Genomic DNA, 16,604 nt, shown 5'->3' on the forward strand with positions numbered 1-16,604 from the left:
GAGAAAACAACATGACACATATGTCATTATACCAAATGAAGAAACTATAGCAGCCCCTCTTTTGTCATTTCTCATGCAATAATTGAATACAGCAAACCCCATATCATAGAATCAATGCATGTTATTAAATAAAACAACCACTATTAACTAACAATAAAATATTCACACTTGCAAAAAAAACAAAAGTATTCACACAAAAAATTGCTTTCAATTAATTACTGTTTATTATAATTATTGGAGTAGTTAAGTAGCACTAATATACCTTAGTTTCAAACAAAAATAGTGATACACCTTAAAAAGAGGAGCTTAATTTAGGTAATTTATTGATAACAACAGTTTTGTTAATATAAAGGTTTTTAGACAGTCCCAATCATTTGAACACATATTTAAATTATATTGTTTAATTATTTTAAAAATACTATTAAATTCTAAAAGTGTGTATATTTAAATAATATAATATGCTCAAATAGTTATGACCATCTAAAACTAAACATAACCACCTAATGATGTTTCTCACTATTTTTTTAATCTTTCCACTCTGTAGCATATAGTTTAAAATAAGATAATGTTATTTACTTAACTAAAAAAACAAAAACATATACAATCTCGAATATTTTAAATATTAGAAATAATTAATTTAAATAAAATGATAAACATAAATTATAGTGTATTATATAATAAAAGATGACTAAAAACATTGTATATTTTATTATTCAGAATATTGAATTAACATAACAAAAAATGAGAGGATGAATTGTCCTCATTGTTGTCAAAGTATTATTAATCGATTAATAAGACAATATTTAAATAATTAGACATCGGAGAAATATTATTTTATTATATTTAACTAAATAAAATTCATTAATTATTCACTACGTATTGTAACTCTTGTACATGCACTAGTCCACTTAAATTAAAATAATAAGGTCAAATTCAGACACCTAAGAATTGAATAATAAAACGTCTCAGCAGACTTTCTAGAACAAACAATGTGACAATTATTCAAGATTGATTAATATACTAAGTCCCATCCAGGCAAAGACTTTTTGTTCCTTTCCATAAATAAATTAATAAATGATGACTACAACAAGGTATCATTCTATTTAATAGAATGATTTTACTTTTCTAATACATCTCTCTATCTTATATTTGTAAAGAAAATGACTAATTTGGTGCATCAAATTGTAAAGAACTAATTCATTTTAAAATATAGTTTAAATGTTATAAATTTTTTTCAGTGTTATTACATCACATATGAATAAAAACTTTAATAGTAGTTATAATAAAAAATAAATATTTTTTATTGAGTATAAATTATTGATCTAAAAGTTGATCTCTATAATAATGTTTTTTTTTATATTTGTATATAAAATATTAATATAAATAAGTTGTAATATTTATAAATTAATTTTTTTAATAATTATTATTAATTGATATTACAAAAAAATTCATTGCTAATAAAGAAATAAATTGATCATGTCTAACAATTTTAAATATAAATGATTTTAACTTAACTATTTTTTACTATGATCAATTTTATTAAATTAATTTATTAAATATATAATAAAGTTTATATAAAAATAGAAAGTAAACAACCAAGAAACTCTGTCGTTGTGCTACATTAGATGGCCAAAACATTTTTTTTTATAATTATAATAAATAACTTAAAAAAATACAATATTATTATACACGAGTTTACGTCCTTACGTGTCTTTTGTGTTAGGAAATTAAAAATTTTAAAAATAGAAATAAATAGTTAAATGTATTTGTGATTCGGTTAAATATCTTAAATTATATTTTTTAATTTTTTAAAATATTTTTGAAAAAATGATTTTTTTGAAATTTTACATCTATAATGTCGTTCCTTAATATTAAAATTATCGTTAAAACGGATGATAATTCAATCGTTAAATAATAAATCATCCTTGAAATTATCGATAATTCTCTCGTTAAATTGTAAAAACCGTTGTTAATCGTTAAATTGCATAAAGGAATAAAAAATAGAATGAAATTTGTTTAAAACATATTTAACCTAAAAATAAAGGGTATGAAAAGCATGAATCACAACTTTATATAAGTAAACATTTGACAGCTTCTATGAATAATACCTAACACAACATTCAAACATTAATTAAAGACATTAATAAAACATAAGCTTCTTTCTCAAAAAATTTATGTGAACTTTAATATAAGACATTAAAATATAAATAAACATAAAGTTGTTTCTCAATTTTTTATACGACAATATTGTTTCTAGACGAACACATTGTCGCCACCCATTACGACTTGTTCTTCATTTTCTTGCATTGCCCGTCATAGACTTACCACCTTTGACCTTCATAACTTCTTCCTCTTCAACACGCTTTTTCTTCTTCCTCGTTAAATCCTTCTTCATTTCTATAATCAAACCTTAAACCTCTTCATAATCATCATTCCAACAAACATCACCACAAAACTTTTCACTTCGTTTCTTCATTGTAATAACAACTTTCTAGTTTTGCTTAGTTTTGCTTAGTTTTGTTTTTTTTCAACTTTCAAGTGTTTTTATACATATAATTGTTGTAGTTGAAGTGCGTAAAGTGATAATATCATGTTCGGATTTTGAAGAAGAAGAACGTACTCAAACCAGACAATACCTCGTAGCAGCAGTACTGGGCAGCATGGATTCTAATAGGCCACTTTTGTTACAATCACCAAGAACACCAAATGATCAAGAATTTCCAACACTTCCGGTTTTTCCTGAATTACCGAAATCGAAGTCAAGTTCAAGCAACACAGTAACATTTTCTGGTGTGGAATATGGTATTCAAGTTGATAATAAGAATTCTTCAAACTCATCAACTTCATCATCAAGTAAAAGTGCTATGTCGATTCATTCAATGAGTTCTAGCAAGAGGAACAATAGTTTAAACAACTCAGGATCAAGAAAATCTGTGAGGTATGGTTCAAAAGGTGGTGGTGATTCTGATGGGTTAAGCATGTCACAGAGAGAGTTAAGAGATGAAGATGCAAGATTGGTTTACATCAATGATCCTGATAAAACAAATGAGAATTTCGAGTTTTTCGGAAATTCGATAAGAACTGCTAAATACTCAATTCTCACTTTCATTCCGAGGAATTTGTTTGAACAGTTTCATAGAGTTGCTTATGTATATTTTCTCATCATTGCTATTCTTAATCAGCTTCCTCAGCTTGCGGTTTTCGGACGATACGTTTCGATTCTACCGTTAGCTTTCGTTCTGTTTGTGACCGGTGTGAAGGATGCTTTTGAGGATTGGAGGAGACACAATTCAGATAAAGTTGAGAACAACAGGTTAGCATCAGTTTTGATTCATGATGGTAGTTTTGTAGAGAAGAAATGGAAGGATATTAGGGTTGGTGAGATTGTGAAAATTAAAACAAATGAAACAATTCCTTGTGACATTGTTTTGTTATCAACTAGTGATTCAACTGGTGTTGCATATGTTCAAACTATTAATCTCGACGGCGAATCGAATTTGAAGACTCGGTACGCGAAAATGGAGACAGGTTTAAAGATTCAACCGAGGTTTAAAGGATTGATTAAGTGTGAGAAACCGAATCGGAACATATACGGATTCATGGCGAATATGGAGATTGATGGGAAGAAGTTATCTCTTGGATCAACCAACATTGTGCTTAGAGGATGTGAGCTCAAGAATACTAGTTGGGCGCTTGGTGTCGCGGTCTACTGCGGCCGCGACACCAAAGCTATGCTCAATAGTTCTGGAGCTCCGTCGAAGAGGAGTCGGCTAGAGACACGGATGAATTACGAAATCATCATGTTGTCTTTCTTTCTTGTTGCATTGTGTACGATTACATCGGTTTGTGCAGCGGTTTGGTTGAAGCGCCATAAGGACGAGCTGAATCTGTTGCCTTATTATAGGAAACTTGATTTTTCGGAGGCGAAAGTTGAAGACTATAAGTACTACGGATGGGGATTGGAAATCTTTTTCACATTCCTTATGTCTGTTATAGTTTATCAGGTCATGATTCCTATTGCTTTGTATATTTCTATGGAGCTTGTTCGCGTCGGTCAGGCCTATTTCATGATCGAAGACGATCGGTTGTTTGATCAAGCTACGAATTCAAGGTTTCAATGCAGGGCTTTGAATATTAATGAAGATTTGGGGCAAATTAAGTATGTGTTTTCGGATAAAACGGGGACACTTACCGAGAATAAGATGGAGTTTCAATGTGCTAGCATTTGGGGAGTTGATTACAGTTCCACAAAAGTCGGCATTGAGGGTGAAGAAATCGAATACTCGGTGCAAGGTGAGATTGATTTCATCATTTTTTAAAACTTTTTCTTTGATGCATATTGTGTTGTTTATAATTGAAATCTGAGAAATGATGGTTAATCACGTTCCAACTGTGGTTAATGAAACTACTGATGTATCTATTAACCATCTACTGAACGTGATTAACCACTTATACGCGGAAGTTGTCAAATTTTAGTTGTACAAGAAACACAATTGTTGAAATAACGTGTTTATTTTCGGTTTTCAGTTGATGGAAATGTGTTGAAACCGAAGATGAAAGTGAAAGTTAATCCCGAGCTTTTGAAATTGGCGAGAAATGGATTTCAAAATGTGGAAGGAAAAAGGATTTACGAGTTCTTTCTAGCACTTGCAACCTGTAACACTATTGTGCCTCTTGTTGTTGACACACCTGATCCTGATGTCAAGCTGTTAGATTACCAAGGCGAATCACCGGACGAACAAGCATTGGCGTACGCCGCGGCCGCCTATGGTTTTATGCTCATCGAACGAACCTCCGGCCACATCGTCATTGATATTCATGGAGAAAGACTAAAGTAAGTTGCTTATTACCAAACTTTACTTCAAATTTTGACGCAGACGTTTTTTCATTTAAACGGATAGTGCCCGTCTGCACGCTAGTTTTGATATCGATCGTTATGAATATTGCAGGTTCAATGTCTTGGGTTTACATGAATTTGACAGTGATAGAAAAAGAATGTCGGTTATATTAGGCTACCCCGACAATTCGGTTAAACTTTTCGTCAAAGGAGCCGACACGACCATGTTTAGTATAATCGACAAATCATACAACATGGACTTGATAAAATCGACAGAAACACATCTTCACTCGTATTCATCTCTCGGTTTAAGAACACTTGTGATTGGAATGAAAGAACTAAACACTTCCGAGTTTGAACAATGGCATACATCCTATGAAGCAGCGAGCACTGCAGTGTTTGGAAGGGCTGCAATGCTTAGAAAAATCTCAAACCATGTTGAAAACAATGTTTGCATATTAGGAGCTTCTGCTATCGAAGATAAACTTCAACACGGCGTTCCAGAAGCAATCGAGTCTCTAAGGACAGCAGGGATTAAAGTTTGGGTGTTAACCGGTGACAAGCAAGAAACTGCTGTATCTATCGGATTTTCGTCAAAACTCTTAACAAGGAGCATGACTCAAATTATTATTAGTAGTAATAATAAAGCTTCGTCTAGAAAAAGTCTCAAAGATGCTCTTGAAAGATCTAGGAAACTTGATGCAGTTTCAACGCAGATCGCTTTGATTATCGATGGTGGAAGCCTCGTTCATATTCTCGATACTGATCACGAAGAAGAGGTTAGTTTCATTCTAGAAAGCCTAATGCTTACACTTTACAGTGAATTTCTTGATGATGTTTTATTTACTGATTTTGGCTACTTGTGTTGATTCAGTTATTTCAACTTGCGAGTTTGTGTTCTGTTGTTCTTTGTTGTCGAGTTGCTCCTCTGCAAAAAGCCGGTATTGTTTCCCTTGTGAAGAAGAGAACATCTGACATGACACTAGCCATTGGAGACGGTATGAATTCTTCTCTCGATTTCGTTTTAGTCAGTAAATTTTTTGTTCATTTAGTCGCCATTATTTTGTTCTAGTTCCTGTAATATACTAGTCTGATTATGTATATGCATGTGTTTACAGGTGCTAATGATGTTTCAATGATTCAAATGGCTGATGTCGGAGTCGGCATCAGTGGACAAGAGGGCAGGCAAGCTGTAATGTCATCAGATTTCGCAATGGGACAGTTTAGGTTTTTAGTTCCTCTCTTGTTGGTTCATGGTCACTGGAATTACCAAAGGCTTGGTTACATGATACTTTACAATTTCTACAGAAATGCTGTCCTTGTTCTTGTCCTATTCTGGTAAGTCAAGCCTTGATTTTCGTTAGTTTTATACGCATCTTCAGATGAAATGTGTGTCTGATGTTTGACAGTGACATGACACTGACACACGTGATTATGTGTTAATATAATATGATAACAATTTATGTAGTACTGAGACTTCATACGAAATGTGTGTCAGGTGTTTGACACTGACACGTGTGACTATCTGTCAATATCTGTGTTAATGTCAGTGTTTTATAGATAATGATTATTGCGTGCCTTTCTTTTTTAGGTATGTGCTCTACACGGCTTTCACTTTAACAACTGCTATAAATGAATGGAGTTCCACATTGTATTCGATAGTCTACAGCGCACTACCAACTATCATTGTTGGAATTCTCGACAAAGATCTCGGGAGAAGCACACTCCTAAGGCATCCTCAGCTTTATAGTGCTGGCCAAAGAAACGAAGCTTACAACAAGAAATTGTTTATGTTAACAATGGCAGATACTTTGTGGCAAAGCATGGTTATATTTTGGCCTCCACTTTTTGCATATTGGAAAAGTACTATTGATGTAGCAAGTATAGGTGACCTTTGGACTTTGGCAGTGGTTATTTTGGTGAATTTGCACTTGGCTATGGATGTTGTTAGATGGTATTGGGTGACTCATGCTGTCATTTGGGGATCTATTGCTGCTACTTTCATTGCTGTCATGATCATTGATGCTATACCTAAACTTCCTGGTTTCTGGTATGTATTTATTCACTATCTTTTTCTCTCTTAGTTTGTTAGAATAGAAAAATCAGCTCTAAAGTAAACATAGAAATGAATGCATGAGAACACAATAATCGACCACGGGTTTCGACAAATTGAAATTTTATATTGATCTAACTCATTCGTATAAAATCGACTTGTAAAGTGATGAATTTCACTCTTTAGTTAGGCCTTATCTTTCAGATATTGGACTTGATTTTTCCAATATACCTCTCATACCATCAATAAGACTCGTATACCATTACAATTTTTTATTGGACAAGCTTATCCTTATAAAATCGAGGAGTGTCACTCTTTATAAATTATAGTTAGGTCTTATCTTTAATCTATATGAGACACAAGGAAGACGATCTCGGCACAATCAGAAAATCTAAGTCACATCCAACTAGGTCGTCTTAAATTTTTTGAGGCTCTGTATAGGTTAACCACGAATGAAGTAAAACAAATCAAATGCAAGCCTTATTTTGTCAGTGTAGGTTAAAAATGGCATGTTGTTTTGGAAGTTACCGATACCGTTATTCAGTGTTTTTGTGATAAAGAACAAATTGTGGTTAATTCTTACTGCGACAATCGCAATCAGCGTCGTAACACATGTACCGACCGAAATCATGAAAGTCTTTACGCGACTGCAACACAACCTTAAAACCTTAAATGTGTCAAAAACAACCACCTATAGTCCGCCTTACATGTCATCAAAAACAACCGTGATACTCAACTTAATTTCTAAAACCTTTGCAATCATACATTGCTTTTATATAGAGAGACTAATATCTGCATCTTCACATCTTTGACATTGCAGGGCCTTCTTTCATGTTGCCAACACTGGTTTATTCTGGGCATTATTGCTAGGAATTATTGTAGCGGCATTGCTTCCACGTTTGGTTGTAAAGTTTATCTATCAATATTACTTTCCTAATGATATTCAGATTTCTAGAGAAGCTGAAAAAATGAGAGAATATCAGAGAGTTGCTGAAAATGGACAAATAGAAATGCTTCCTGTCTCATATCATCAACAAACAAGATAAGAGAAGTGATTTTTTGTTGTTAATTTTGTAAAGTTGTATATTCTTTAGGCTATTTCTCTATGTTGCGGTTTTAGTGTTAACTATCCGAAGGATAGAGTTTTTGTTGTTGTTGTTGTTACAGTTTAGAAGTTTGTTATATGTTCATTCTTTTGTGTCCATAGCATGTTGTAAATTAGCATTGATTAGTAATAAAAAAATTTACTTGAATTCAAGGGTTGATTTCATGGATGATGTTGAATTTATCTCTTGAACATGGAAAATTCGATTTTTATTGATGCAACTTTAGTATATGTGAATTTTGATATATCATTTTCTTTTTAAAAAATTATATTAGTAAAAAAATATATTTGTAATTAACAAATACTAAAAAATAAAAAATTACTTAATTTTGTCATTCATTTTTTATTTTTTTATTTTTAGCTTTCTCACTCTTCTTTTCTCCTCTTGATTCAAATTTTAAATTTTTTCACATTTTTTTTCTCGCACTTTTTCACTTTCATTTTAATTTTTTTTCTCTCCATTTCCTTTTTCTATTTTATCTTTTTATGTATAAATGCCAAAATTTATATATTTTTTTAATTTAATTTAATGAAAAAGAACTCATAAAAATATTAAATTTTGAAAATGCAAATTTTATCTAAAATAAAAATATAAGTATTATATATAAAAATTTATTATTTATTTTATAATTAAGTAACTAATTTGAAATTGATGTGTATTTATTTAAATACAGTTTATACTGTATTAAATTAAATATCATTCGATAAAAATTATAAAATAATATATATTTTACTTTAATTATATTTATCTAGACAAAAAATTTATTTTAAAATATAATTTTTTTTTATTTCCCGAATCATTATCAATAAAATATCTATTTTATTTTAACCAACAATTATATCTAATTAAGAGTTGAATTTTCTTTTTTTCTCTAAATTCTTTTTTCCATTTCAAATTTATAGATATATCTAAATATATTTAATATCGTATTTAATCTATATGCATTTCAACTCATATAAAAAGAACACTTTTGCAAGTATGTGTGTACTACATACTGAATTGTTCAACCATTTTAATATGAAAGTACCAAGTTTAGCATTTTTTTTTAAATTGTTAAAACAAAATATGCTTCTACATCACAATATAATCTAGATAATATCATTATATGTTTTAGTGTATATCTACACCAGTATTTGAATCTTGAACCATTGAAGATAAGTTTACTTCAGCTGAAAGCAATTAAAATGAAGATCATATCAAGTTTTAGACTAATTCCTCTACAAAAACAACCATCGTACAGCCACAGCCAAAAACTGTAAGAGAGGGCAGAAAATTTCATGCCATTCATTTCAGGAAACCCAATAAGACTAGAAATTTCATTCACCACCACCTGCAGGGCCCACAAGTACTCCTTGAGCAGAACCTTCCTTCTTACCGGATTCATCGTTCACCTCGGCGTCGGCTTTCCTCATCCTGATTTTATATTTAGTCTCAAACTCAGCAATTTCCTTTTTCTTCTTTTCCAGTGTCTCATTAAGCCTTGTAACAACCTCTTCAAGTCCTTCTTTATTTCGCTGCACAGCAGGCAAGACCTCTTTGATTGTTCTTTCCACAAGCACCCCTCCGATCATTCGATAGCATCGTCTAGATTGGTCAAGCGGCTGAATGGCATTAAGAACCAACGAGTGCTCGCTAACTTCCATTTCCAGTTCAGTTATTTTGGTGTAAATTTGGTTGAGGTCTGACCTCATAGCTGCGTACATATTTGCAACTGCCTGTTCATTTACTGGCTCCTTGCGATCTTCGGATTTACTAGCCATGGTCCTACGAATGAAAATAAAATAGAGTAAGAATAAGAATAAACACAGATACGCTATGATATTTGTTAAAGATCTTTGATATTTCTTTCATTTAATTCAACATAAACTACCCCTTACAGTAGGGTCCATTCTGCAGAGAGATACACAGAGTAAGATGCAATAACATCGACATTCATAACTGGACAAACAACGTGAAAGAAAGTCCAAAAATTTTGTAAAACTTCACACACTTAATACGCACCTTATAAAATTCTATATAAGAATCTCCAGTCAGAGAGAGCTCTTTAGTTTCTAAATAACAAATCAAGTATACAACTATACATTAGAATGAAAATTGTCTATTGTTTATAGATTTAATACCACTAAAGACAGAACTTCAAGAGGTAAATGTATCATTAATCAACACAGACAAATTAAAGCAGGAAGGAAACATAATTTTAACCTCTAGCACACAGGCAATGATATGATGAAATTAGGAACTTTCACCTCAATCTCATCATGATTAATTCTAGCACATAGGAATTAGCGATCTGTGCAAATTCTGCTATGCTACGGTGTTATAGCTGCTATTTGACAAAACTTTGTACAAAATAGTATATATAGTAAAACAACGGCGATTTATTTGAATTCCACTATATTATAGCATTATAGGGCACTATAGGCACTATTTGACAACACGTGAATTTGGTAATCTCGAAAACTACTATCCCAATTTTGGAGCAGAGACTAACATCATCATCATAGCTGTAAAATTAGATTTTACTAAGTTAAAATGGTACTCATTAATTCAAAGATCAGAAAAAGGCATCACTCGTTCTCTAAGACTCATTCAAGGACCAAACACCAAGTATTTGTGTAAAACATAATAGTTAATGAGGAATGGCAGCCACCTAGAAAGCATGTATGCAACATGGGGCATGGATGTAATATGTCAAATGGATAAACTTAATTGGAAAAATTATAAGACATGAATCAGGTATAATACAACCCATGAAATCAGTAAACACAATTTAAATAAGGAGAGACCTCAGACCAGTATTTTAAAAATTTAGCATAAGGCATTTTGGCGATAATAAAATGTCATGGTTGATCTAATACTGCAGTATTCCCATCAGAATTAGAATGAAGATTCAAAAAACTTGAAGAAAAAATCATGAAATACAACTAATGTCCGTGAACTTTCAAACACCGCATGGATACAGCACAATGTGCCTACAGTTTCAAATTTTAACAGGAGTTTGAGTGAAAAAATTGATTTTAAGTGAATTAATTTTGATTAAAAGTGAGTTAAATGTAAAGTTATTTATGTTTGAATATATTTACATAAAAGTGAGTTGTTCAACAATAAATTTTATTGTAAGAATCATGTATGGCCTCAAGTTACAATAATATTTTCAAGTTAAAATCAATTCTGGAGGTAAAATAAATTTTACTAGAGAGCTTCCAAACATGCTAAAATAAATTTTACACATCTGATTCAATTCCAAGTGCTCCAAACATGGAACCAAACATAGGTGGCAGAGTTAGTAATTACAATTCTATTAAGAGTTTGTTACATAATTGATGTATTAGAGATCTATAATAAGGGATTCATACATACAATTTCATATCTTTTAATCGATACAAAATGCTATCTCACGAGTATGCTCTCTAATTGTCCTAAAATTTTGAACTTTAACTCTCACATCCTTAGAATACTAACTAGTTCATCCTTTCCGCGAGACGAATGAAATGAAAATATTCATTTACATTTTAGAAAGACCAAGACGAACTAAATTATTATGACCATAGTAGTAAAGTCTTAAATTAAAAATGTTAAGTATAAGCTATTAGGAAAACAAATAAAGACATGAATTTTGTAATGTAGCTTACTTTGAGTTTTTAGCCTTAAAGCATGTTATATTTAGCTTATGAGAAATTTGCTAAAACAAACTCATTTGAAGTTTTCCTTGTTTTTTGGAGAAAACTTACACTGTTCCTAAAATTATTTTTAAATTTAATTTTGTTTTTCAAAACACAAGCAAACAGACCCTTACTCTGTAGGTGTAAGTGCATTAAAAGTCCCAAATTTGTAGCAGAGCATTGGTTGAAGGTGGGCAGTAAAGAGGTCACAACAGGGAACATGGCATATACCATTTTATACAATAGTAGCTGGTAGCTACTATGGTTGATATTGTATCCCGCTACAAAAATCTAATCACAAGCATCCAAGAGCTATTTTACTACACAGTTAAAGAGGTAGGTAATGAGTAAGCACAGCCCTAGTTCATAAAAATTCAGCTAGAAGTTTAATAACCAAGTATCACAATTCACAATCATTGTTCCAAAATGGGCAAGCAAATCCAGGTATCTTCTGTAATAATATCAATTAAGGAAACCAAGTCAGTAAGTTTGTTATAATAAGTTGCTATTCCACTTAAAAATTCATACATTGGGACTGGATCACTGTTGATAGTTCAATAAAATAGTAACCCAATTCTGTCAACATTTTAATGTCATTACACCTTCTGACAAGTGGGTAGGGAAGGATTGAGACGGCTTAATAAAAGAAGCCTTATCTTACATTTACAATCGGCTGACTCCACAATTCAAGCTTATAACCACTTGATGCACATTCAGAATCTCTAAAGACTTATAAAAATTAATTTTGGTATATCTGAGGGTTCTCTATTAAAATTATTGTTGATTCTTTCTATAACATGAAACTAAGATTAGTAGTTTTTGCCTCAATGAGATTTCTACATTCAAATTTATCTACCGAACTCACTTTCGCAAGAACATATCCTAACATAAATCATTTTAATCTTAAACACGGTTTTAACTAAAATCAATTTTAGCAAAATCAATTCAATAAAAATCAAAATTTCCCACTTTTCACCACCAATCTATGAACAAAATTAAGGCCTAGCAACTAGCACTTCTCAATAATCACTTATTTTTACTAAATGAACTGAAACAAACAAGCACAAACTCAACAACAATAGTACTATACTTCAATTTGAAGATGACCTAAGAAAATCACGCAAATCAATAAAACCCTAAAACAACAAATCAATAGACTGACACTGAAAGAGCTCAACCCTAAGATTCAAGTGAAGATCCATTGCTGAAATCAATGTTATATAAAACTTACAGGTTTGAAGACGAAGAAGTTCGAAGCGAAGGACGAAACGCAGAAGGAGTCGTCGTTTTACTTCGATGTGTTTGTTTCGATTCGAGAGGAATGAGGGTACAGTGCACCCGCTTTAGCTTAATATTACGCTACAAAGTATTTGGGCTTTTTTATAAGTTACTAATATGTAAGCCAGATGCTATATACACTCCTACAATTTACTATCCACACTCATATACTAATTCCTTTTTAAATTTATTTTAAGGAAATATTCGTTTTCTTTGAAGTTCCAGGGAAATATTCTTTCTGATCCTTAATATAAGAAAAAAATTATTTTCTTTAGACTTATTAAAAAATTAATATATCAGAATAAATTTAAAAAGTAAACTTTTTTTATATTAAGGATTAGAAGTAGTATATTTTTTAAAAATAATAAATATATAAAAAACTTTTAAAATTGAAATAAATAAATTGAAGTAAATAAAGATAGAAAGAGTAGATAGAAAGACATTAAAAAATTTGTTGGTAGTTTATATTAATGGATAGATAATTGAAGTATGCAACCTTTATTTTGTTGTACTTTTACTAGTAGTCAGGTTGAATGCAGCTTACGAACCCCATTTCGTTTATTTTTTTAAAATGATTTTTATATTGTTGTCATACCTCAAAATTTGTCCGTTAATTTTGATACTTTCAACAGATTCAAATGGGGTCTATTCATTTCTCTTAACATTTAACATTAAAGGAACAAAGGTCCAGCGCACAGGTTGCCAAATTCAGAAGAGATCTCATGGGCTGTCATTCTCGCTAGGCGAGCAAAACCTTCGCTAGGCGAAGCCCACGCTTCCTCTTTCGCTCCAGCGAACCTTATTGATTTTGCTACTGGAATGCTCGCTACTTGCTCGTTAGCTGCTCCCCTAACGAGTAAGTACTAGTTGTACTCTTATCCAAGTCTGGGAGTATTCGCTGGAGCACTCGCTGAGTGTTCGCCCAGCGAACCCTTCGCTAGCTGCTCGCCTAGCGAATCCTTCGCTAGCTCATTCGCCTAGCGAAGCTTGCGGATATACAAAAATTCTGGGCCTGAATCGCCTTCAGTCTGAGCCCACAAAGACACAAAAATCAGCTATAAATTCCAAGACTTCATTTGAAAAAAGGACGGACGAAAAGGAGGAGAAAACCCTGGAGATCAGAAAAACAACGGAGAAAACCCTAGAAGCTAATTCAGAGAACTCATCTATACAAAGGTTACCTCCACTAACCCTATCAGGCATAAACCCTAAGAGTGCTCGGCAAACCCAACGGTGCAACTCAACTTCGTTCGACCCCTTCAATCAGGTTTGCCCTATTCCCACTAATCTATGCTCCCAATTTGAAATTTCTAAATGTATGAGGCATTATAGTTGAATTTGGAAAGGCGAATATCGTTAGGTTTTGCATGTGGGTTTATATGTGCATAAATGTGTAAAATAATACTTTGAATATTCGATCCCGTAATTTCTGTAATGGATGCCATAGGGTTTGGGGTTTCCGAAATCGTACCAGTATCAAAGAAGAACCCAGAACCCGCAGTCGTTCGCTAGCACCTCGCTAAGCGAACATGTAGCGAGGGTTCGCCAGGCCTTCGCTAGGCGAGACAGTAGCGAACATGACAGTAGTTGATTTTTTCTGTTTGCATTCTGATCTGTTTTGTATTTGTTTGACATGTTTTCTATTGCATTAGCACGTTGTTTGCCTGACACTATTATTGCTATGATTCTTTTGTTCGGTGCAACTCTCGATTGCACCCCATCCCGTTATTCTAACACGTTTGCTGAGTTTTTGTAAGGGCTCCCATGGCTCTTGAAGAGATAGCTTGGCATTCCACTTTATTTGTGGGATATCATCGTGAAGATTTATTCTGATCACTTGGTTAATTACATTGCCTTCGAATACGTGATCTTATCCCTCTCTTTGTTGCCTTACGATATTACGGTCATGTCCCGCGAATGTGGGGATACCCTTAGCGAAGACCCTTTCGATTAAATCATCATCATCCCTAAACAGATAAGTCATAGTCCCTTCGATCAAAAGGTCAATATCCCTACAAGATAAATCATAGTCCCTCGAATATATACCTATAAAGACCTTGGTTAGGTATAACTCTTAAATGCTTGCTCACAGCTTAAAATACTTTTCACACCTCACACTTTTCAAAACATCTTTTAGAAAATCACCACTTGGTATACATTCGCACCAGAATCATCGTCGAGTTATATTTTTCTAAATATCTTTCAAAATCAAACGAGATAAACACTTTGTATACATTCGTACAAGAATCATTACAAAGTTAAACTCTCCTTTCAAAATATTTTCTAAACACACCACATTTCCCAAACACTTTCTCAAACAAGGAAAACATAAGTGAGTTAAGCAATTAAGATCCCATGGATAACCATGGATACAAAGGGTGCTAACACCTTCCCTTTGTATAATGTACCTCCCGAACTCAAAATCTAATCAAGGTCTTTCCTGTTCTTTTCCTCCTTTCCTTATTGGATAAAAGAAAAGTCGGTGGCGACTCTTGCTATCCACAACATTGCTTTTCAAAGCAAAAAACAAAGTCGGTTCACCGTATAACAGAACTGGCGACTCTGCTGGGGAATCTTAGAAAGAGAAGTTACCTTAAAGATGAGATCACTTATGTCTTCGAATTGTTTCTTTGTCTGATTTACTTTTAAGGGATTGTTTGGGTATTCTATGCTTGATGAAAGATCCTACACCCGAATCTAGTGTATCTTAGGTAAGTAGCAAGAGATCATCGTGACTGTCCGGCATATACTGGAATGGTTAAAATGATGGCTACGGTTAATGTGACACTTTGGATGTCCTGATGTTCCTCATGTTTACTTGAGGAAAAATTTGACGTCTGCGTGGTGTCATCAAAGCATTAACTAGACCTTTAGAACCCTAATTGACTCATCCTAGCCATTAGAAAGTAGTGACATAACTGACTTCGGTTCCGACTGGGGTTGGTTGATACTCGATACTACACTCTTTGAGATTGGACTTTAGGGAAATTTTGGTCAACCGCTTGGTGTTGCACTGAAGTGGACTTAAGGAAAGGTCAATGATTTGAGATCCTTCTAGAACCCGGTTACTATTCTAGGACAGGTTGAACCAACTAAACTTCAGTGGGGAGGGTACTTAGCTATGGAACTCATGCAAGCCTTAAAACCTAGGAATAATTGCGGTGTGACTTGTTTGTTCTTGTTACTCACCTAACATCATAACATCATAACATCATAACATCATGACATCACGACATCATGGCATTGTACTAACCGTTTCGAGGACTTAGGGATTTAACTTTGCTCTGTTTTGTAAGGCTATGGCTTCCAGGAAGACCATCCGAATCAATTTTGTAGCGACCTCTCCTCAACTCAAGGATTTAGTGTCAGAACTTCCCGATCATGCTCAGTTCATCAAGAAACATGGTTATCTCCTCAATTTAGTTACCACCAGTTTCAAGGAAGATATGATGAGAGTTCTATTACAGTTCTTCGATCCTAAACATCATTGCTTCACCTTCCCAGATTATCAGTTGGTACCCACATTAGAAGAATTTTCCAAGTTACTTGGTATACCTATCCTTGATCAAACACCTTTCAATGGTCTAGAAAAAATTATGAGGTCTGAAGAGGTTGTCGCGGCTTTACATATGACAAAGTCCGACATTGAAACTAATTGGGTAACAAGA

General features: G+C 32.9%; 2 protein-coding genes across 3 annotated transcripts; one reads left to right on the forward strand and one right to left on the reverse strand.

Moving 5' to 3' along the window:
- The first annotated feature begins 2,272 nt into the window (after positions 1-2,272).
- On the forward strand, positions 2,273-8,160 carry LOC127085977 (phospholipid-transporting ATPase 1). The gene is made up of 7 exons (XM_051026582.1): positions 2,273-4,293; positions 4,528-4,834; positions 4,950-5,616; positions 5,712-5,835; positions 5,956-6,175; positions 6,429-6,887; positions 7,711-8,160. Exons 1-7 carry the CDS (start codon positions 2,661-2,663, stop codon positions 7,934-7,936), a joined length of 3,636 nt encoding a protein of 1,211 aa, XP_050882539.1. The 5' UTR covers positions 2,273-2,660; the 3' UTR covers positions 7,937-8,160.
- Positions 8,161-9,065: 905 nt separating this feature from the next.
- On the reverse strand, positions 9,066-13,050 carry LOC127085978 (prefoldin subunit 2). Of its 2 annotated transcripts, XM_051026584.1 has the most exons (3): positions 12,890-12,997; positions 9,998-10,047; positions 9,066-9,760 (listed from the first exon to the last, which is right to left on the reverse strand). In XM_051026584.1, the coding sequence occupies exon 3, from the start codon at positions 9,754-9,756 to the stop codon at positions 9,313-9,315; it is 444 nt and encodes a 147-aa protein (XP_050882541.1). In that variant the 5' UTR covers positions 9,757-9,760; positions 9,998-10,047; positions 12,890-12,997; the 3' UTR covers positions 9,066-9,312. The 2 variants fall into 2 exon arrangements, with proteins under 2 accessions (XP_050882541.1, XP_050882540.1); XM_051026583.1 differs by lacking the exon at positions 9,998-10,047 and having other exon boundaries at positions 12,890-13,050.
- Between the last annotated feature and the right edge of the window lie 3,554 nt (positions 13,051-16,604).

The sequence above is a fragment of the Lathyrus oleraceus genome, chromosome 5 (assembly GCF_024323335.1).
Source record: "Lathyrus oleraceus cultivar Zhongwan6 chromosome 5, CAAS_Psat_ZW6_1.0, whole genome shotgun sequence".
Taxonomy (NCBI): Eukaryota; Viridiplantae; Streptophyta; class Magnoliopsida; order Fabales; family Fabaceae; genus Lathyrus; species Lathyrus oleraceus.

Bases quoted from the DNA above. Each gene is read 5' to 3' on its own strand.
- LOC127085977 (XM_051026582.1), top strand. From the start codon at position 2,661: ATGGATTCTAATAGGCCACTTTTGTTACAATCACCAAGAACACCAAAT. The intron at 4,294-4,527 runs GTGAGATTGATT...TTCGGTTTTCAG, and splicing joins AATCGAATACTCGGTGCAAG to TTGATGGAAATGTGTTGAAA. The intron at 5,617-5,711 runs GTTAGTTTCATT...GTGTTGATTCAG, and splicing joins ATACTGATCACGAAGAAGAG to TTATTTCAACTTGCGAGTTT.
- LOC127085978 (XM_051026583.1), bottom strand. From the start codon at position 9,756: ATGGCTAGTAAATCCGAAGATCGCAAGGAGCCAGTAAATGAACAGGCA.